Here is a 21460-nt window from a genome sequence, read left to right as displayed (position 1 = left end):
GATAGATGGAAGAGGAGGGGGAAAAACTTCACTGTTGTTGAAGCTGGCATGGGCACACGAGAATTCATTGAATTATTGTCATTGCTTTTGTATATGTTTGAAAATCTGCCTAGTAAAGACACAAAAGACTTCTCCATTTTGAAATCTCACATGACATCACCCAGCCTCTGACTCAAAAGCTGATATGAGAGCCAGGAATGCCTAAACCTCAGATGATTCTGATGCAATTGATACTACAACCCAATTTTGAAAAAGACCGATCTAAACTTTAGAATCTAAGTAGAGGAGTATATTTTTGTTCCCCAAAATAAATAAATGCATCCTCAAATGGAGACAATTTAAAAATCTAAGAGAGCCCAGCCATTGTTACTCAGTGGTTGAGCACTGACTTATGAACCAAGAGGTCACGGTTTGATTCCCGGTCAGGGCACATGCCTTCGTTGTGGGCTCAATCACCAGCCAGTCGATAATTCTCTCTCATCATTGATGTTTCTATCTCTCTCTCCCTCTCCCTCCCCCTCTTTGAAGTCAATAAAAACATATTTTAAAAATAAAAAGCATAATGATTATGATGGAGTATAATATATTAAATTTTAAAATAATAGATCGGAGGGAGCATTTGAAATCTTGCTTCCCAGCAATGTCATCAGTTTGGCTCAAAAGTTCAAAAAAATTAATGTGAGTCTATTGTAATTTTTTTAAAAGCGGAGAAAGAATAATGCTAGCTAATAAATTTAGAAGAAATGACAGATAAAATTAGAAAACCACCACCTTGCAACCACTGATGAGATAATTGATTCAGGCAAGGGTCGTTAATGAATGTTAAAACCCTTAGTTTGGGGGGAATCGGATTTTCATGCCATCTCAAAGTTTTACCATCAGATCACAGAGAAGGAAATGCACATTTGGAAAAGTCCGGCAGTCACTTCACAGTGTAACCACAGGACAGCATGTGCCTCCCGATATGATGAAAAAACGTACAAAATATCACTTATGTGGTAAGCTTACCAAAGTGCTTATCTGGACCTGATCACGAGGAAACAATTATACAAGTCCACAATGGGGGCATTCAGCATGACAGTTGGCCTGGACTCTTCCCAGAAAAACAAGGTCATGGAAAACAAAAAAGGCGGATTTGGGGCTGTTCCACATGAAAAAAAGACTAAAGAGACACAGCCTTAATGCAATATACAAACCTTGATTAGATTCTGAATTAAAAAAACACACAGCTAATCAAGATATTTTGTAGAGAATTGGGTTATTTAAAAATATGGACTATATGTGTATATTGAAGTTGATTTTCTGGGCATCATAGTCTTAAGAGAGGTCTGCCGAGGTATTTAGAGTTGAAGTGTTCTATCTACAATTGACTTTCAAATGGTTCTGAAAAAGTGTGTGTGTGTGTGTGTATGAAATACATACATGATGCAGTTAGGGCCAAAAGTTAACAATTGGTATATCTAGTTATATGGATATATGATGTTAATTATTCTGGTCTTTCACCTTTTTCTGTGGACTTGAAAATTTTCAATATAGAAAAGTGGGGAAATATTTAAAATAACAGAAATAATTATTTCAAAAAATAGAAATGAGTGCATTTTTAAAAAATAATTTTCTCCCTCTGTCTGCCTCTTCTTTTCTTTCCCAGGTACACCGTCAGCTTCTTATTAATCGTCACTCAACTGGGCTTCTGCAGTGTGTATTTTATGTTTATGGCAGACAATTTACAACAGGTAAAGAGGCCTCTTCTAGATAGAATGGGAGCAAAGCAGACCTCCTCCTGCTAGGGCTGCATGAGCAAAAGTATACAGTTCAGATCATGGGAGGAGATGGCTTCATTTCTAACCCCTGACGAGACTACTCTTGGGAGTTCTCTCAAGCCTGGGAATCACTCTATTAAAGGATCATAGAGGGGTGTAACCAGGAAGGAGAGAGGCTTGCAATCATGTCCAATCAGAAATAATTGAGGGTTTTGTTTTTAGCCTGAAAAGTGTTAGTAAGATTTACTGTAAGTATCTGAGGGTTGTCATATAGAGATGACTAATTAAATGTAAGGTGAACAAGCTACAACCTTGCCCTCATTACATTCCTGACAGGCATGACAAATCAATCTTAGCCTTCTCTCTTGACTTCATGGTGTAGAGAGAACATATTTGTGTTTGTGCTCTCAAATAGCCAGAACTATAACAAGTCATGTGGATGGACTATTCAAGTAGATAGATGGTGCCCAATATTGAGAGCTTTCTACCTTTTAGAGCTACCTAAGTAGAAGAAATACCTTTGTGTAGTCAACTTCCAATGTTTGAGTGGGTGAAAGAAAACCATTTCGTAGGGAAGAAGAGGTTGGGCTAGATGACTAAAGGAGATTTTATGATTCTAAGAGTTTTTGGTTGTCACAGTCATGGGCACTACAGTTAGGGTAACCAGATTTGGCAAATAAAAATATATAACACTGAGTTAAATTGGAATTTCAGATAAGCAGCAAATAACTTTTTTTTTTAACTATGATTATGTCCTATGTAATATTTGGAACAAGTTGTACTAAAAAGTTACTTGTTCATCATCGGAAATAGAAACTTACGTGGGTATCCTTTGTGTAATCTTTACCCCTACCTGTCCTCCCGGCTTTGTGTTCTACGTCAGATAGTGGAAGAAGCCCACGTGACCTCCAACACCTGCCAACCCAGGAAGATGCTGGTGCTGACTCCCATCCTGGACATTCGCTTCTACATGCTGACCATCCTGCCCTTCCTGGTCCTGTTGGTGTTTATCCAGAACCTCAATGTGCTGTCCGTCTTCTCGACTCTGGCCAACATCACCACCCTGGGGAGCATGATTCTGATCTTTGAGTATATCATGCAGGTCTGTGCCTGAAGCCAGAAGCGGGTCAGTGTCTGGGGTTTCTGAGACACCCGGGGAGCATTATTACCTTTATGGGCAGGTCAAGGTAAGGAAGGTGACCCCCTGCTCTGAGCAGCCCCTGCTTATGATGGTAGCCGTGAACACTTTTTTAAAAAAGATTTTTAATTTTTTAAAGATTTTTGTAAGACTTTTTATTCTTATTGACTTGTAGAAAGAGAGAGGAATCCTTATCTGGGCTGTGCCCCTAACTTTGAGCGTAGCCTCAGGCAATTCCACTCTCCTCCCTGGGTCCCACATTTAAAGATGAGAGGACTCCCAATAGCAAAAAGGTAGAAACAACCCAAATGCCCATCACTGGATGAATGGATAAACAAATACGGTAAATACATACAATGAAATATTATTTAGCCTTAAAATGGAATGAAATTCTGATCTATGGTACAATATGGATCAACCTTAAAGACATGATGCTAAGTGAAGTAAGCCATCACAAAAAGACAAATATGGTCTGATTTCACTTACATGAGGTACCTAGAATAGTCAAATTCATAGAGATAGAAAGTAGATTAGGGGTGGCCAGGGGGCCGGATAATGGGGAGTTATTAATGGGTACAGAGTTTCAGTTTGGGATGATGAACAAGTTTTGGAGATGGCTAGTGGTGTTGGTTGCACAACAATGCGAATGTACTTAATGCCACTGAACTGTACACTTGAAAATGGTTAAAATTGTAAATTTTATGCTATGTGTATTTTACCACAGTAAAAATAACTTTTTAAAAGTTGAGAAGGCTGAACAATTCTAGATACCTCCTGGATGCTCGTAACACGGTCTCTGTTGACGTCAGGGTTGGCCCAGCTTTCTACCAGGCAGTGATCTTTGTGCCACGGCAAAGCCAGTGCCCTCCTTCCCCGTCCTTTCAGGAGATTCCAGATCCCGGCAACCTGCCCTTGATGGCCAGCTGGCAGAACTTCCTACTGTTCTTCGGTACAGCCGTCTTCGCGTTTGAGGGCGTCGGGATGGTAAGATCGATGTGGGCTTTAAGCGAAGGGTCCCCTGCGCTCTCGAGGGAAGCCAGTCATTGTCCCACATGAGCAAATAATAGTATTTATGGAAAGTGAGAATATGATCTTCTCCTGGGGGAAGGGAATGGCAGGACCCATTCTCAGGGCCCCAAATGCCTCGTGCACCACACTAAGCTTTAAAGACTGAGTGAGGATTCACCGTTCAGCCCAGATGGAGGAGGAGGGCAGTCCTGGCAATAGAGAGCATGGAGGGAAGTGAAGGGGGTGTGGCCAGGTGGAGAGGCCCCTTCCTGGCCCCAGGGCCGCCAGGAAAAGGATGTCTGTGCTTGTGGGGAACCGGCTCCTTCACAAGGAGCCACATCTCCTTCTACCTTTCCTTTTACAACTTCCTTTCACCACCAGGTTCTGCCTCTCCAAAACCAGATGAAGCATCCACAGCAGTTTTCTCTTGTTCTGTACTTGGGGATGTCCCTTGTCATCATCCTCTTCATCTGCATGGGGTCGTTTGGCTACATGAAGTTCGGGCCGAAAACCCAGGCCAGCATCACTCTCAACTTGCCCAATTGCTGGTATGTCCCTGCCACCCAGGGTGGGCTCTGAGTCTTAGCAACAGAATGTGGCATTTCCTTGGGTTAATATTAGCGAGAAATAGTAACTGCTAATGTTTGCATTATAATAACAGGTACATTTGACAATCCAGGCACTATGAGTTAGCATCCTTACTTCCAATTCCATTTAATAGGTGAGGAAATTGGTATTTGGAGAGGTAAGTAACTCGCCTGGTGCATATTGTTTGGGAGAAGCTGAAGCTTGAAAATGAATCTGTCTGACTATGATTCAAAGGCCTTAAAACAGGAAAGATCAGGAGTGTTTGGAAAACAGAAACAGCAGCAATAAAAAGTTTAACTCCAGAGTAATAATTCAGGGTCCTGCAGGTGGACAGCTCCTTGGGCCTCTCATTCCTGAAATTGGCCTAGGTTGCCATGGCTATACCCCAGGTTGCAATTCGGTCTGGAGTTCTTACATTCAATCATTCATTCATTTACACATTCATTCATTCATCTAGGAAACATTTGGGGGCTGACACATAGCATTCATCAAGTGTTAGCTATTCTCATTCTGGCAATATGGGGTACATAGTGACTAAGCAGTCAGTAGAGCCAGGTACTTAAGAGCACAAGTCCTAACGCTGTGTAATGGGATTTGCATCCTGGTTGTCATATGACCTTGGACAGGCTACCCAATCTCAAAGACCTCATTTCCATCCTCTGTAAAATGAGGGTAATACTAATGCTGAATTGTATCCGTCAAGATAGACTAGGTTATGCTCCAATAATAAACAACTCCGAAATCTCAATAGCGGAATACACACAAATGCTTAAACACATGCTCATGCTGCATGTCCATTATGGGATGGCTGGGGCTCAGCTCTGCACCATCCCCACTCCAGGGTTCAGACTGAAGGAACAGCCCCTCCCTGAAATGTTGCTGTTTGCCATAACAGAGCGCACCTGAGCCATGCCCTCTCCCATGAAGCTGCTAAAGCATACACCTCTTTTGATAGCACTGCATCAGTCACTCCAGGGGGCAGGGAAGTTTAATTCTACCATGTACTTGCAAGAACTGGAAGGATTTGTTGAACAGCCCAGATGACTTCCACGCTCTCTCAGGATTAATCGATTATACACAAAGTGATTAGAAAAGTATCTGGCACACAGTAAGCACTCACTGAATGTTGGCTATTATCATGGTTATGTGTCCCCACACCCTGGGTCTGTTGGGGTAAGTAGGATGGTGGGCCATTCATTTCCCCCAAGGCCACAACTGCAAAATGAGAAACGTATCACCAGCCCCACCCTCCTCACTGCGTTGTAGTAATGACTAGATGATAAATGTGGCATTTCTTTGAAGTTGAGACTTATTTTACACAAGTCATATAGCATCCTCATAGGCTGTTCCTATTCTGGGCAATGTGGGCTGCCACTGGCCACCTGGGACAGGGCGTTTTCCTTGGCGGGGGGGGGGGGGCGGGTGCCTTAATTGGAAAACATGGACATCAGGTGCCATGAGGACTTCACACCTGCTCTAAACCTGGCTGGTCGTGAGATTCGCCAGAGCAGCCTGCAAGAAGGGATAAACAAATAACCCTCCCTGATAATGAGACCAACAGCCTAAGAAAAAATGGCCATGATGACACATTCTCAGACAAATCCCAGAAAATGGCTTTTTATATCTTTTAAAAATGCTATGTCTCCCTCATAACAGAAATGCCAATTTTTTACAAGCCCAAAGGCAAAGAGCAGCAGGTGTTCACACACTGTTTGGGCAAGGATGTGGAAACCAGCCCTCCAGTAGGCTAGGACAGCTGTGGGCAAACTACGGCCCGTGGGCCGGATCCGGCCCGTTTGAAATGAATAAAACTAAAAAAAAAAAAAAAAAAGACTGTACCCTTTTATGTAATGATGTTTACTTTGAATTTACATTAGTTCACACAAACACTCCATCCATGCTTTTGTTCCGGCCCTCCGGTTCAGTTTAAGAACCCATTGTGGCCCGCGAGTCAAAAAGTTTGCCCACCCCTGGGCTAGGACCACACACAGCCACTGTCAACACCTATCGCAATAGTAAATCTCATATACTTCTGCCCATCATTGCTCCTTCTGGGATTGCACACTATATGTGCAGAGACATATATACAAGGATAGTCTTGGCAGAATTGTTTACTGGCAGAAAAAAACTAGGAATAATCTAAATATCCATTCACTGGGGACTGGTTAAAAAACTGTAGTATATCCATGCAATTGGAATACCAAGCAGCTGTTAAATAGAAGAGCCAGATCTACATGTACTGATAGGGAACAATCTCCAGGACATAGTTAATGAACAAAGACAGAGCTCAGTGGTGTGTAAAGGATGCTGCTGTGTGTGTGTGTGTGTGTGTGTGTGTGTATACCTATAGTCTAAATAAGCTTGTATATGTACTGAGTTCTGGAAGGGCTACAAGAAAACTGTTCGACCGATTGTCTGTGGAAAGAAACTGGTAAGGGTGGGAGGGAGGTTTTTCACTACAGGACTTTAGTGCTATGAATTTTACTCTATGCCAATACACCTTTTTTATTTTTTATTTTTTTAGTTAATCCTCACCCAAGGATATTTTTCCATTGATTTTTAGAGAGAGTGGAGGGGAGAGGGAGAGACTGCGAGGAACATTGACGTGAGAGAGACACATCGATTGGTTGCCTCCCAACAGCCCGACCAGGGGATCGCGCCTACAACGGAGGTATGTGCCCTTGACCAGAATCGAACCTGGGACCCTTCAGTCCGCAGGCTGATGCTCTATCCACTGAGCAAAACCAGCTAGGGTGATATACCTTTTTAAAAAACTACAAGAAAAAAGGCACTGATTTCTGAGCCACAGACTTGCTGACTAAGACTCTCCAGGGATGTGCACTTTTAATAAGCTTCCAGGTGGCTCTGATAGATGGCAGGTCCAGCCTGAGTCACTGGAAGTTAGCCAGCTCTGTTGCAGGTGCCGGCTTCTGAGAGGTGAGCGAGTCCTGCATGGCCCTGCCCAGGAGCCACGTTGCATTTCCCACCCTCTCTGTGTGTCTGCAGGCTGTACCAGTCAGTCAAGCTGCTGTACTCCATTGGCATCTTCTTCACCTACGCCCTCCAGTTCCACGTCCCCGCCGAGATCATCATCCCCTTCGTCGTCTCCCAGGTGTCAGAGAGCTGGACACTGTTTGCAGACCTGTCTGTCCGCACAGCCTTGGTCTGTGTGACCTGTGAGTAGGATAAGGGCATTCATTGCCCAAAGCTGTGGCTGGCAGCCACATTGGCATCTACCTCACTATTTACTGGCTCTACCACTTGCCTTCTTTGTGAGCTTCTGCAAGATATTTTAGCTCTCTGAATCTCAACTTTCCACCTGAAAAATGGGCTCAACAGAACTACCACATAGTAAATATTATAGTAATCTCTACCGCCTACACATAGAAGGTATGCATTAGCTGGTTTATGGGAGGAGGAAGTATCATTCATTCGATCACACTCCTGTCTGCCTTCTGTATGCCAGGCGTGGTGCTGATGTTATCTAACACTCATGAAAGCTTAGCAGCACAATAGTAACAGCTGAGGAAACTGTGGCTCACACAATTTAAGTAACAGCTCAAATCGTATAGCTGCTACGTGACAGAGCTGGGATTTGAGTGTGGGTTATGTTGCACCAAAGTCTGTGTTTTCCATTGTGCCGTATTCCTGTCTATCATAAATTAGGGTCAAGTCCCTAATCATAAAGTGTGTTTAACTGTAGGGGAAAACCCCAAGGGTGCTAAGGGTCAGGTCCGGTCATGTGAACCCATTGCTCAGAGCCCTTCCATGGCTCTCTGTGGCCTGATCCCCTTAAGGCCCTTTGTTAAGGGCTTGGAGATGACTCTTTGGGTGCACTCTTTTCTCTCCCTTCCACTCTCCCTCCCTCTCTCCCTTCCCTCATGCTTCTTTCCATTCACTTATTCACTCATTCATTCTACATTAGGTGCTCTAGTCTAGTAGATGTCTGGGAAACATCATGAACATGGGAAGGCATCACTGGAGACAGCTGAACTAATACCATGCCCTGCTTCTTGTACAGACCGAACGAACAGGGATGCCGGGGGTTCTTTCTCAAAGCATGTCCAGAGATTAGAAAAGGTGCCCCAAGAGGAATGGGGAAAGAACCAGGAGAAGTGAAGGTTTGGGTAACTTCTATATCTGTCCTCAGCCACCTGTGGAATTGTGGTGAAAGAGAGAGAGCGCAAATTGAGTCTTAAAAGCTCCACGCGTCCGAGTTTAAAGTTGGGGGGATTCCGTCTCAGTTGCAGGTCAGGAGAAACTGTGCAGTGCTTGGAGCAGCCCAGCAGAGATGCCATCAGATATTATACTTTCCTTACCTGGGGTTCTACAAGCAGGAACAGCACCTGCTTGGTTTCAGGTGTTACAGAGTTCCCAGTCTGTTCCAAGACACCGGGAACCTGACAATATATTGTTTTGAGATCCTTCCTAAGGAAAGGTGTCAGTTGAAGAGAAAAACTGAGTGGTTCAGGCCACTCAAGTTCAGGGAAGGCATCACTAGAACAGCTGACCTAATGCCATGTCCTGCTTCTGGTATAGGCTGATTGACCACTGCCCCCTCCTTTACTCATCTGCCAATTGTTACCCTTTATTCATTCCACAATTGTTTGTCGAGCACCCACTCTGTGCTTGACATTGTGCTAGGCACGAGGGACACAATCGTGAGTAAGGAGGAAGACAGGGTTCCTGCCCTCCTGAGGCTTACAGTTGGGTGGGAAATATATGCAGGAACATAATTACAGCAATAAAGATGCTCCACCTGATGGTTAGGGTCATAAGAACAGGATACCCTAAGAGCACATACCCTTAGCCTTGGTCAGTTCAGACCTGAAAGATAAGTAGGAGATAGATGGAGTAGAGTATAGGGAGCAGGCTCTGCACAGATCTGAGGCAAATATTGACAGCTGGCCTTTTTGGAGAACTAAAAGCAGTGGGGAGTGATCAAACATGAAGCCAGAGGATTTGCAGGGCCCCAAGGAGAGCAGGCCACAGAGAGCCATGGAAGGACTCTGAGCAATGCGTTGACATGACCAGAGCTGACACTTAGCATCCTTCCGGTCTATGTTGCTTTAGAGCTTCCTTGAACATATCTTCTCTGTCACTGTGAGCTCTCTTGGAGAACAGACACTGACTTTTCTCTGTACCCCTTTAAGAAATTTATTAAACATCTGATGAAGGAATACTGTGACAGGGACCATCCCATTAGAGGACTGATGGATTCCCAACCATGAGAGTCTGTCTCTCTCATCCTCTGATTATATGTGTTGGAGCAATTTCATAAACACGTGATATTTTCTTCAAGAGCCAGCAAACTAGTGAGGGTGCTTTCCCAACAGGTTTCCCCTAATTTGTTCATAGGACAATTATGTGGTTGTATAAAGTTGAATCACATAGATTGTATATTTATTCATGCCCCCTCAAACATGATCAAAATTGGACTCCCCTAGAAAAATGCATGATATATGTTCATTATATGCATAAAAGGTGGAGATTTGAGTATTTATAGGAGAGATGGGGAGTGAGCAGCCTAATGCTGTCTTCGTGTTTTATGTTCTTCTTCATTATCCAGATCCTTTTAAGAGTATGAAAACAAGTGGCTGAGATTCTAACAGCAACGAGCTCTCATTTTTTATATCCTTGCTTCTAGACAGTGCTTATATTATGTAGATTCGTACACATTCACCGTAGATTCAGCGTCCAAGTAAGAGTCAAGCACTTGTTGAGTACCGATGATGCACCAAGTGCCTTCTTATAAAGGGGAGGCCCCACCGGAGAGTGGAAAGGGCCTTTGATTGGGCATTTGAATGGATTCTCACCTCAGCTGTGTGACCTCTAGAGCTCTAGATTTCCCCATCTCTACAATGAGTAGGTTATAATAAATAGGTGGTCGAGGGGCCTTTCCAATAAATATTATATGTGAAAAACCCAGTAAGTTAAAACATAAAAGGAAAGTGGTCAAAACAGAGGTGGGAGTCCAGAGCCATGGTGCCTGACCTACTCAAGTCCGCAATGGGCTCCTTCCCCACCTCTCCTGAATGGCTTATCAGACAGGTGACATTATAAGGCTCCCCAAAATGGTTTCTTTCTGAGCTCCCTTCCTGCAGGAACCTCAGTGACACCATTTCTTTGCCCCTGCAGGTGTCTCAGCCATCATCATCCCCCGCCTGGAGCTGATCATCTCCTTGATGAGCTCCGTGAGCAGCAGTGCCCTGGCCCTCATCATCCCGCCCCTTCTGGAGCTCATCACCTTTTACCCTGAAGACATGAGCTGTGTCACCATTGCAAAGGACATCATGATCAGCATCGTGGGCCTTTTGGGGTGTGTATTTGGGACATACCAAGCCCTCTATGAGTTGATCCACCCCTACAACCATTCCATAGGCAACTCCACAGATGTCCATGCGCGTCATTACCTATTTTTATTCTAAGAGTTCTCCCTCCTCCCATCCAGAGTTTGACTTCCACTGTGGATATTATATACATTCAGCAAACCCCACCATCTCTTATATTAACTAGTGCCTTCTTTACCTTTCTAAGAGAAATGTAGATTACACAAGTTTGTACAGAGACCTCTCAGGCTGTGCTATTTTTATCTATCTATCTACTTATTTATTTATTTAAGCTTTGGATATTTTTGGAGGTCTTTCGTACCTCCTAACCAAAATCACATTCAACCATTTGTATTATCAGCCTCATTTAATGGGACAAGGGATGCCAATTGCCCATGATATCCCTGGAATCAGAGACCACACATACTTGTAAATGCAAAAGCAATTGTTTCCTCTATTGGGCAGCAGCTGCCCTGAAAACAGCAGCTAGAAACATGTATGTTGGGGAAGAGGGTTTTCTATTTAGATATTCTTCTATGTGGAACAGTCCCAGACAGAACAAAATAGAACTTTGCAGTAATTTTACCTAATCATTGGTTGTGCCACTTACTTCCTATGGGATCTTGGGCCCAGAATTTAGGGCTGGTCTGTGGCTAAGTTGTCATGCAGGACAGGATGATAGACAAACCCAGGCACCTGGCATGAGTCCACCTCTCTTTGTCGGATCCTTGCTCCAGAACAGCTGCTGGTGGGTCCACCTCTTCAGCATCTACTTGCCACATTCACCCTGACAGCACTCACAGCTCTGAGGGCTGCCTCGACCTCCCCTAGTACTGGAAGGGCCTACTTTGGGTCAGAAACTATGGATCTGGCCCTCTGGAGGGAAAACTGGGCCAGAGGAATTGTCTCAAGGACAAAAGGACAAAGCATGCATGTGCTTACATTGGAGGTCGCAAATTGGCCACCCTGAGCCACATTTTCCCACTGATAAGTCTGTTTGGCCCCTCTGGCCCCTACACAGTGTTTTAAAAAAAATAATTGCTTGCCAATATCTAAACATTGTAAGATTCCGTATAAAAGTGTGGATTTCCAGCATCTCTAAGGAAAAAAAATTGAAAATATCTGGCAAATTGGGCCCACAACATTCTCACATGGCACTAACTGGCTATGTCCAGACAGCAGTGGCCCCTACAAACAGCATGTACCCTTTCCAACTCACCCAGTCCCCATCATCCCTGATTATATCCCCAACTCCAGACTGGGCATCGGCTGCCTCACATCAATGCATATGGGCTGTTATCAAAAGGAAAAAGGGAAGGCATGTGTCTTCCTTGTGGTCACTCATTTATGCCTTGTACTTGGCCCTGCAGGCACCTGAGGTTGTCAACTATCTTCAGTACATAGAGCATTCTTAAATCTCTCTCCCATGAAAGGCCCCCCACCCCACACCCTGCCTCTCCAGGATACACTGTGGCCCACTGTTAAATGGGCAAGTCTAGAAGTCTACTCAAACGAATCGCAGATGTTAACGGAGGAACAGACTGAGTTCTACTAGTTCAGGCCCTTCATTGTCCGAGGGGGTGGAGTAAAGTGAAAACTGATAATACTCTCACTCTGCTTTTAAGTTAGTGATAAAAAAAAATTTTTTTAATGAGAAAAATCATTCAGGGGACTTCAGGAGAGCAAGACTGGGTTAGTCTGAACTTGGGGTAACAAAACATGTTCATTCTCTTCCTTGACTGTTTGGAAAATAAGTTAAGCTCTTAGAGAGAAAGCCATAGGGGTGAAGAGGAGAACGAAGTGGCCAGCCCAGGAGATGTCCTGAGCCATCAAGAACTGCCAGGATCACCCCACCTTAGGTTAGGGCTGCTTGCCCACACCTAAAATGTAAGTGGCACAAAATGACTTTCAGCGAGGGTAGTAGCATCACTGGAGAAAGGGGCTTGAAGGGGGACAGAAAATCAGAATTTGGCTTTGACAAATGCAAGACAGAGGAGGAGGGGCACCTTCCTCACAGGCCTTCATTCTGCTGCAGCTGGTGCCACATTAATGGCCTCTAGAGAGACATCGATCTTGAAACAGCCCAGATGTTTCTTGCCGCTGCTTAGGATATTCTGGATGCGGTAGTTCCCGGTACTGAGCCAGCTGGGCAGGTCCAGGTGGGGTATGGTGATAACACTCTTGGGCAGTGAGTATTTGCCCTGCGGAAATGCCAGTGGATCACAGGTCAGTGGGAGCCTACTGACAGAACTCTCTCCTGGAGCCACCACTAGGTTGCAACCAGGAACGATCCCTCCTCCCATCCTCCTAAGAGCCACAGAAGATTGGAGACGGCCATAGTGCCGTAGAGCACTGAAGGTCACACCGAAGTTTCACAGATGAACAAACTGAGGTTCCCAAAAGATAAGCAATTCAGAATAGATCGCACCAACGTACACCCACCCATAGACATCCAGATCTGCAGGAGAAAGAAGGCAAGGATCCTTCCCTCTAAAACCCAGGCCTTTACTCCAGCCAAGGGGATAACGCTCTCCCTCCCTGAGTACTTACTTCTTTGAAGGGACAGTGGCAGGGAAGCCCATAGGTGTGCAGGGGCTCTGGACAGGGCTCTCCAGGGGGAAGGAAAATGTCAAATACGTTACAGATGTCTTCATAGGTGCAGCTACCGACTTGTTCTACACATGGGACTTTGACCCAGAAGCCAGCCATTTCCTTCTGCACAGTTAAGTCCACCTGGTGAAAAGATTTTGAAAAAAAGTGTCAGTTTCAAGGCAAACATACTAGCTCCTCTGCCTCTTTAAAAGGTCAGCATTCCATTCCAATCACACGGTTTTTAATTGGTTGGGATCTTTGGAGATATTCCGATCCAGAAACGACAAATGTGGCACGTGCCCCACTATTATCCTTTCCTGTGCCCATGACAGACAGGAATCATCAAATGTGACTTTGTCCCTTCACTGAACTACACAGTCTTAGAATTCTTTAGGTAGTCACCACCCATACCCATTGGTTGAAGCTAACACTTGAGTTGAAATGCATTTGTCATCTAATTGCTAATTGGCTAACTGTAGCACTGCTTCCTAGACTTTCTCAAAGCAACTACAAAAGGCAAATAAATGTATGAGAGGGCCCTAACCGGTTTGGCTCAGTGGATGGAAAGTCAGCCTGCAGATTCAAGGGTCCCAGGTTCGATTCCGGTCAGGGGCATGTACCTTGGTTGCGGGCACATCCCCAGTGGGGAGTGTGCGGGAGGCAGCTGATCGATGTTTCTCTCTCATCAATGTTTCTAACTCTCTATCCCTCTCCCTTCCTCTCTGTTAAAAACCAATAAAATATATTAAAAAATAATAAATAAATAAATAAATAAATAAATAAATGTATGAGAGGAACTTAAACCTCAGTAGGGATGACATACAAGACTGAAGAGGATTTTTACAAAATGCTCAGTGTCACAAATGTGTGGGGAAAGCCAAATCTACTATTGCCAGCGAGAGGACAACCAGGTTGAAACACTTAGAGGCACGTTGGCAATATCTATATCAAGAGACTTAAAAAGTCTGTGTCTAGATGATCAGAAAAGTAGGAAAAGGTGCATTTCAAGGATAATTTCTGCAAAGCTCTTTATAATAGCAAAAAATAAAAAACTACTCTGGAAACAAACTAAATATCCAAGATTAGATTTAAGTAAATTATGACAGATCTACAACAGTGTATTTCTGCCATTAAAAACGATTAGGTAGATCTATGCCAAATGCCACAGAAAGAGGTATGGACAATAATAGTATGGTGCAAAAAGTAATAATAGCATGTCATATAATCCCACAGCATAAATGTACATATATTTACAAATGCAGAAAAAAATTCTGACAGGATATGTAAGTAGCTAACAATGCCTATCTTGTGAGGAGTTAGATTATAAGAGGACATTTATAAAGAGCATTGGTTATTTTCATATATATCCATTAAATTAATATGTATGTTATATGTGATTATATGGGGGAATATTCCAACATGTTAAAAGTGCTTACCTCTTATCACGAGGTAGAGAAATTTCAGGTGATTTCTTTTACCCGCCCTCACCCCCTATTTCGACCATTTGTGTTTTCTAAAGTTGGCTGCACATCACTTGCTAATCGATGAGCCTGTTTTACAGTTAACAATGACACCATTACCAAAACCAAATTGCCCAACCAGAGGTGTTGGACAACAGCGCATACTGTGCCACCCTGTCCGGGAGGCCGGCGCACTCCCTGCCAGGTGTGAGGAAATGAGCCATCCGTGCCCTCAGTGGGAAGCTGTTGGGGCTGACATCAGATTCCCTCCAATCTCAAACATCATGGCACTGAGAATCTATGAACCTGGGCACAAGTCTACAAACCAGTGCCTCCTTTGCAGCTCTGGGATGCCAGGCCTCCAGTATCCAGTTCCCTGAGCATTAGTCCCCCAGTGCCCTGTCAGCCGGCCCCTGGCACCTGCCCTCCAGCTCCTGAACAACCCCCCCTCCCACCACCACTCACCTTCAGAGGAGAATTGAGGGGGACACTTGTCTGGGTCTCAGCACTCACAGTCACATTCCCAGGCTCTACAATGGGGTTAGGTTCCACATTCAGGCTTTTGATCAGCACAGGGTCCTTCCCGTCGTCACAGTTCTCCCAGGAAAAGCTGCTGATCCGGAATGCCTAGGGACAATCATGGCAGCAAGAAAAGAGAAAAGAAACGTTGACAAAAGGAACTCTCACAGGTCAGAAAAATCAACAGAACAAGCTACTGACGGTGTGACCCTGGGAGAGGTAGGTTGGTGAAATCAAAAACTCAAAAGACATAATTTCCCGAAAGTGTGCTAAACTATAAAATAAAGCACAGTATACCTGACCTTGAACTGGTTAAAGCTAGAGGAGGAACTGAAACTCAGTGTTACGGATGTTTAAACACTCAAAACAGAAGAACTAACTATATCTGCTTCTGATAGGAACCTCCCTGCTCCCCACTCCTCTCTAGCCAGTCTTAGGGTTTCTTTAGAGCAGTGGTTCTCAACCTTCCTAATGCCGAAACCCTTTAATACAGTTCCTCATGTTGTGGTGACCCCCAACCATAAAATTATTTTCATTGCTACTTCATAACTGTAATTTTGCTACTGTTATGAATCGTAATGTAAATATCTGATCTGAGGATGTATTTTCATTATTACAAATTGAACATAAAGCATAGTGATTAATCACAAAAACAATATGTAATTACATATGTGTTTTCCGATGGTCTTAGGCGACCCCTGTGAAAGGGTCGTTCGACCCCCAAAGGGGTCGCGACCCACAGGTTGAGAACCGCTGCTTTAGAGGGAAGCTCCTGGAGGATTTCCCTTTGCAGCCCATGCCCTGGACTTGATTTCCATTACACACCCGCAGTCCCCCAACCCAATCCAGGGCCAGGGACAACAGTAAATACAAAACACCATGGGAAACTAAACATCCAACGCCTCCCCCCCCCCCCCCCCCCCCCGCCCTCCAAGGGGTATGCAATTAACCCAGGAAGGGATCAGGACACACATGAAAAGATCCCCAGTGAGCCACTTGTTGATAAACAATCCCATTGAATGAATTAAGCTCCCCAGTCCCAACCAGTGCTTTCTTACTCCCATCCCATTGCCCATGCCCTGTCCCCATCTGAGTCACCCTCCTCCCCTCTGCTGAGCCTCCTCTTCCTTCACATCCCCCTGATTCCACTATCTGTCCAACTGCACAGGACCACTGACTCCCTGCTCCCAGGAACCCTGCTTGTCTGTGATCTTTCAAACTTCCTACACCACGCAGATTCTGCCCACCCACTCACACCTTTCCCAGCCCCCTCTGAGAAATGTGCAATATGCCTGCCATGCACATCCCAACTTTTAAAAGGAAAACCTGCCAGCCCCAGACCCCCAAGCTGATCCCCATCATCCACACACCCACAGCCGACTGGGCCAAAAAAGAACGCCGAGCCCAATCCGGTGACGGATTCTCTCTGATTTGGGATTTGAGATGGAGGCAAAGTCACTCTGCGGACTTTGGGCTGTGCATCATTATTGGGTCATAGCTTTGGGATGGGGCCAGAACTCTGAGACCCATGACCCACGACTAAGACAAAGGAACATGAACTGAGGGTCTGAGGAAAAGGGAACAGAGTCACTTACCCCCTTGCCACCCGTACCTAAACAGGCAGTGAAGGGCATGGCTTTAGAGTGAGATGTGGGGTAAATCAAGGCTTTAGTCAACAGACGTGGGTGGAAATCATAGCTCCGCCACCATATCATATGACTATATAAGCCAGTTTCCTCTTTGGAGCCCCAATTTCCACATCTTTTAAGGGGAGGCATTGATACTTTCCTCTTGGGACTGTGGCAAGGGTGAGAGCGTGTATGTAATGCTCATTACACAATGCCAGGCCCAACGCATGAGCTGGCTCATTAAATGACAGCCATTAGCCATCCCGGCCTCCACTTCTTGCCTCTAGTTCCATGAGATTCCTTATACACCTCGAATAAACACCTTTACTTGAGCTTCTTGGAATGAAACACTGTGCCATGAATAAGAAAGGCAGGACAGTGTCTGATTCGTCCCTGTATTCGCCACAGCCCCTTACACAGTGTAGGAACCAATAAATGCATCCTTCAGCATCCGTGCTGTGTTAATAGTGGTAAACAATCAGAAATGTCCCCGCCCTGTCTTAAGGAGCTTAGTCTAATGTACATAATACGATGATTTCTGAGTGCCATAGAGAAACAAAAGGTAAGGTGGAGAGTAACCAAGGACTTACTACTTAAGCTGGACTCCTGCAGGACGAGGAGTCAGCCGTGTAAGTAGAGAGGAAAAACGCCCAGGCAGAGGGCACATGTGCGAAGGCCGTGTGGTAGCAAGCACCTTAGCACTACAAGAAAGCCAGTGAGCTAGATGCAGTGGGCAAAGGACCCAGAGGAGGTCGAAGGGGTGGCAGGGTCATGTCACGCAGGACCTCGCGGGTCATAATCAGGTGGCTGGAAGTTCTGTACGTGCAATGGACCCCGTTGCAGGAGAAGGCCATGCTCCAGGGTATGGTCGGGAACAGCTTGGAGAGGAACAAGGGGGAAGGGGGAGACCAGTTAGGAGGCCACTGTCAAATGAAAGGGAGCCTGGGATTAAGAGTTGAGCTGGAGGAGGACTAGCCGTTTTCCGGAACTCCTTTCACAGTTCCGTAGGCAGCCTGATTGACACTGAGGACTGAACCCAGGCTGGAGGAAGTGGTCAGAGAGCCCTGTTGGAGTTGAAAAACCCCTTCCCTCCCCTAAGTGACCCTCCCCCCAGGCCCTCAGAGAGACGTAACAAGATGGTTTCCAGATGCCTGCCTAGAGGCTTCTGTGGCAATGAATTCTGCAGCCGAGGCCAGCCTCATCTGAAAAAGGAGGTATGATGGATTAGCAATGCCCACCAAGGGCCAGGCCTGGCACCAGATATTTGCCATCCCAACATGCGGGAAGAGGCAACATGGGGCAACATAGGGCAGAGGGGAAAGGCGCAGCTCTGAAGGCAGAAATGTGGGTACAAGCCAGAGACCTGGGTTCAAATCAGATCCGAGCCACTCTCACTAGCTGAGACCATGGCTATTTTCTCACCTACCAAATGGGCATAATTATATCTTCTCACGAGGCTACTGGGAGAGAAGTTTATCTACTGAGGGTATAGATCACAACTGTCAAGCCCATAGAAACACTAGACTGAAAAAGGATCCCAGTCCAGAGGAGACTGAGATGTGACAACAAATGCAAATGGCAACTGGACTGAATCCTGAAACACAAAGAGGCCATTCATGGAAAAACTGGTGAAATCCAAATAAAAAGTCTGGTGTTTCATACAGTAGCAATGTTGGCTTCTCAGTTTTGACAAGTGCACCGCGGTCAGTAAGATGTTAACACTCAGGGAAGCTGAGTGAGGAGCCTGTGGGAACTCTGTTCTATCTGTGCAACTTCTGTGCAACTCTGAAATGACTTCCCCAAAAAAGCTTATTGGGGGGGGGGGGGGGGGCACACAGCTTAACATATACGGATGCCCAAACACTGACCACTACCCCACAGCCTTCATCTGGCCTGCGGCCTCAGGGTCAGGGCTTTGAATCACATGAGCCAGAGAAATTCCGGATGATGGCATATAAGGATCAAAAGGGCCACTTGCTGTGTAATCTTAGCTGGGTCCCCTGTGTTTCTCTATGGGCCCGAGTGAGGGAAGTGAACTTCATGATGTCTCAAGGCCTCTCCAAAATGGCCAATCTAAGACCTTCTGGAAGGGCATCCCTAGCCAAGACATACAGAACGGGGATGTAGGGCAAGCTCAAGCCTTAGCCTGAACTCCACCTCATAGCGGGCAGACCTGGAGCCAAGAGAAACATTATCAAGCTACGTTCGTGGACAAACTGAATCCAAAGATCCTAGCTCCTTCATTCAACAGGCAAAACAGACTCCTTGCCCCTGTGCCCGGGTGAGGCTGAGTCCAATGGCTTATGTTTCTGTAAGATTTTAGAGCAGCAATTTTCAACTGGTGTGCTGCAAGAGGCAGACTGGTATGCCGCAAGAATTTTTAAAACATGCAATACCTGATGGCTTAGTCAGGGGCACTGACCTCTTTTCCCTTAGATTGTCAAATTAAAAAAATGACAACAGCCTTAACCGGTTTGGCTCAGTGGATAGAGCTTCGGCCTGCAGACTCAAGGGTCCCGGGTTCGATTTGGTCAAGGGAGTGTACTTTGGTTGCAGGCATATCCCAAATAGGGGGTGTGCAGGAGGCAGCTGATCGATGTTTCTCTCTCATCGATGTTTCTAACTCTCTATCCCTCTCCCTTCCTCTCTGTAAAAAAAAATCAATAAAATCTATTTTTTTAAAAAAGACAACAGCCCGACTGGTATGGCTCAATGGTTGAGTGTCGACATATAAACCAGATTCAATTCCCAGTCAGGGCACATGCCTGGGTTGTGGGCTCGATCCCCAATGGGGGACATGCAGGAGGCAGCCAATCAGTGATTCTCTCTCATCATTGATGGTTCTATCTCTCTCCCTCTGCCTTCCTCTCTGAAATCAATAAAAACAATGACAACAGTCAATATCACAATAGCCATCTGGTGTGAATGAATCAAAATTAAACCTATTTTTTTGTCAGATCAGCAAACAATATATATATGGTGTGCCACAGGATTTTAGTAATTAGTTTATGTGTTCCATGAGCTGAAAATAGCTGTTTTAGAGCAATTCCTTCACCCACAATTCACAAGAAAGGCAGGGTGGCATCATGCCCATTTAACAGATGAAGAGACTAAGGCTCAAGGAGCCCAAAGGCCATGCCCATGGATTAGACACAAAGATAGAATCAATAGCCAAGCCTCCCAGCTCTCTGTCCTATCCTACTTTCCCCTACACTATACCACATGGTTTCTCGCTCTCAGACAAGTATTTCCAAGGTGGTTGGAAGGAGGGGATCTAGGCTGAGCCTCTCTCTTTGCTGCCAGAGATGGTACCTTGCCTGCAGCTATGCAGCAAAAGAGGCCATGAAACTAGGCCTCGGCAGGTCTCAGAATGACAGAACTTCCCTTTCCCCAGGGTCTGGGGCTTGGGGTGAGTAAGAAGGAAAGAGCAAACTTGGAGGTCAGAGCCCCTCCACACACAGCTCACAACCAGAGCAGGGCTGGGTCTTTGTCACCAGAGGAACAAGGCTGGACCTTCTGGCTCGGAGGGCCTCTCAAACCACCCAGCCAGCCCCACGGGGGAAGGTGGGCAGGTAAACAGGCCTGGGACTGAGGGACAGTACCTTAGTCTTCCAGGTCTGCAAATATTCACTCAGACGGCTGGGAAGAGAGCAGGAGAGTACAGAAGTGAATGAGGCTAAACTTTACTTGGGAGCCGAGCAAGGCCTTACAGACCACCCTCCCTGTACAGACAGATGGGTGAAGGGATTGAGAACAGGCCTCCCGGAGATGCGCCACTTTGGCATGTTTCCTGCACACATAAGTATGTAATGAAATTCGGTTATTTTCTCTTGTTCATCTGTCTCCTGTCGATCTGAGTATTAGACCAGCAGACGGAACCTAGGAGGGCAGAGGGGAGCTGTTTCATCTCCCACATGGGGAGCCAGACCTTAAGAAAGAAAAGGACCCCAAGTCCCACAGTTAGTGACTTTGGAGGCTCTGCTACGGAGAAGGAATTCCAGAGACGGGAACAGCTTGCCCCATCTTGCATCCCAGCCCGTGGGGCCAGGATAGTGGAAACAGCCCCCTAAAAGAGCGGCACTCACCCGTTTCATTGGAGCCTTTGGGAGGGCCTCATGGCCAGCGAGAAGCAAGCCCAGGAAGATCAGGAGCGGAGCCCGAATCTGGGACATCATTGCAAAAGGTGGGCTCGCGCGAAGGTAACTGCAAGGTCTGGGGCCGCGGCGGCGCCTTTAAATGCCAGTCGGCGTTGGTTATGCAAAGCTGGGTATTGTTATGCAAAGCGAAGCGCGGCGACTTCCAGAGGTGCCCCGACCCGTCGGGATCTGGGATTTCAAGGCCTTGAGGAGAAGCAGATCTTTCCCTAATATGCACCCCAGAGGTTCCTCCTCGCGCCCCTTGCAGCGGCGTGGGCGTCAAGCCCCGAGTTCGAAGGGGC

General features: G+C 45.8%; 2 protein-coding genes across 2 annotated transcripts in view; one reads left to right on the top strand and one right to left on the bottom strand.

The window, feature by feature from the left end:
• SLC36A3 (solute carrier family 36 member 3) overlaps window positions 1–11614 on the top strand; it is a gene marked incomplete at both ends in the record, with an annotated part of 21893 nt that extends 10279 nt beyond the window's left edge. Inside the window, 7 exons of the mRNA XM_081092794.1 lie at window positions 1649–1733; window positions 2644–2862; window positions 3784–3882; window positions 4288–4454; window positions 7501–7670; window positions 10633–10895; window positions 11561–11614. Of these exons, the coding sequence (XP_080948920.1) occupies window positions 1649–1733; window positions 2644–2862; window positions 3784–3882; window positions 4288–4454; window positions 7501–7670; window positions 10633–10895; window positions 11561–11614 (1057 nt within the window). The remainder of the gene's footprint in view (window positions 1–1648; window positions 1734–2643; window positions 2863–3783; window positions 3883–4287; window positions 4455–7500; window positions 7671–10632; window positions 10896–11560) is intronic.
• On the bottom strand, window positions 10066–21460 carry GM2A (ganglioside GM2 activator). Its single transcript, XM_081091852.1, has 4 exons — window positions 21108–21460; window positions 15341–15502; window positions 13374–13556; window positions 10066–13024 (listed from the first exon to the last, which is right to left on the bottom strand). Exons 1-4 carry the CDS (start codon window positions 21195–21197, stop codon window positions 12845–12847), a joined length of 615 nt encoding a protein of 204 aa, XP_080947978.1. The 5' UTR covers window positions 21198–21460; the 3' UTR covers window positions 10066–12844.

This window comes from Myotis nattereri (assembly GCF_964212035.1).
Source record: "Myotis nattereri genome assembly, chromosome: 5".
Lineage (NCBI taxonomy): Eukaryota > Metazoa > Chordata > Mammalia > Chiroptera > Vespertilionidae > Myotis > Myotis nattereri.
This window is presented reverse-complemented; position numbering and strand designations above follow the sequence as displayed.

Bases quoted from the DNA above. Each gene is read 5' to 3' on its own strand.
- GM2A (XM_081091852.1), bottom strand. From the start codon at position 21,197: ATGATGTCCCAGATTCGGGCTCCGCTCCTGATCTTCCTGGGCTTGCTT. The intron at 15,503-21,107 runs GTGAGTGCCGCT...GATTGTCCCTAG, and splicing joins CAAAGGCTCCAATGAAACGG to GCATTCCGGATCAGCAGCTT. The intron at 13,025-13,373 runs GTAAGTACTCAG...GCATTTCCGCAG, and splicing joins GCCACTGTCCCTTCAAAGAA to GGCAAATACTCACTGCCCAA.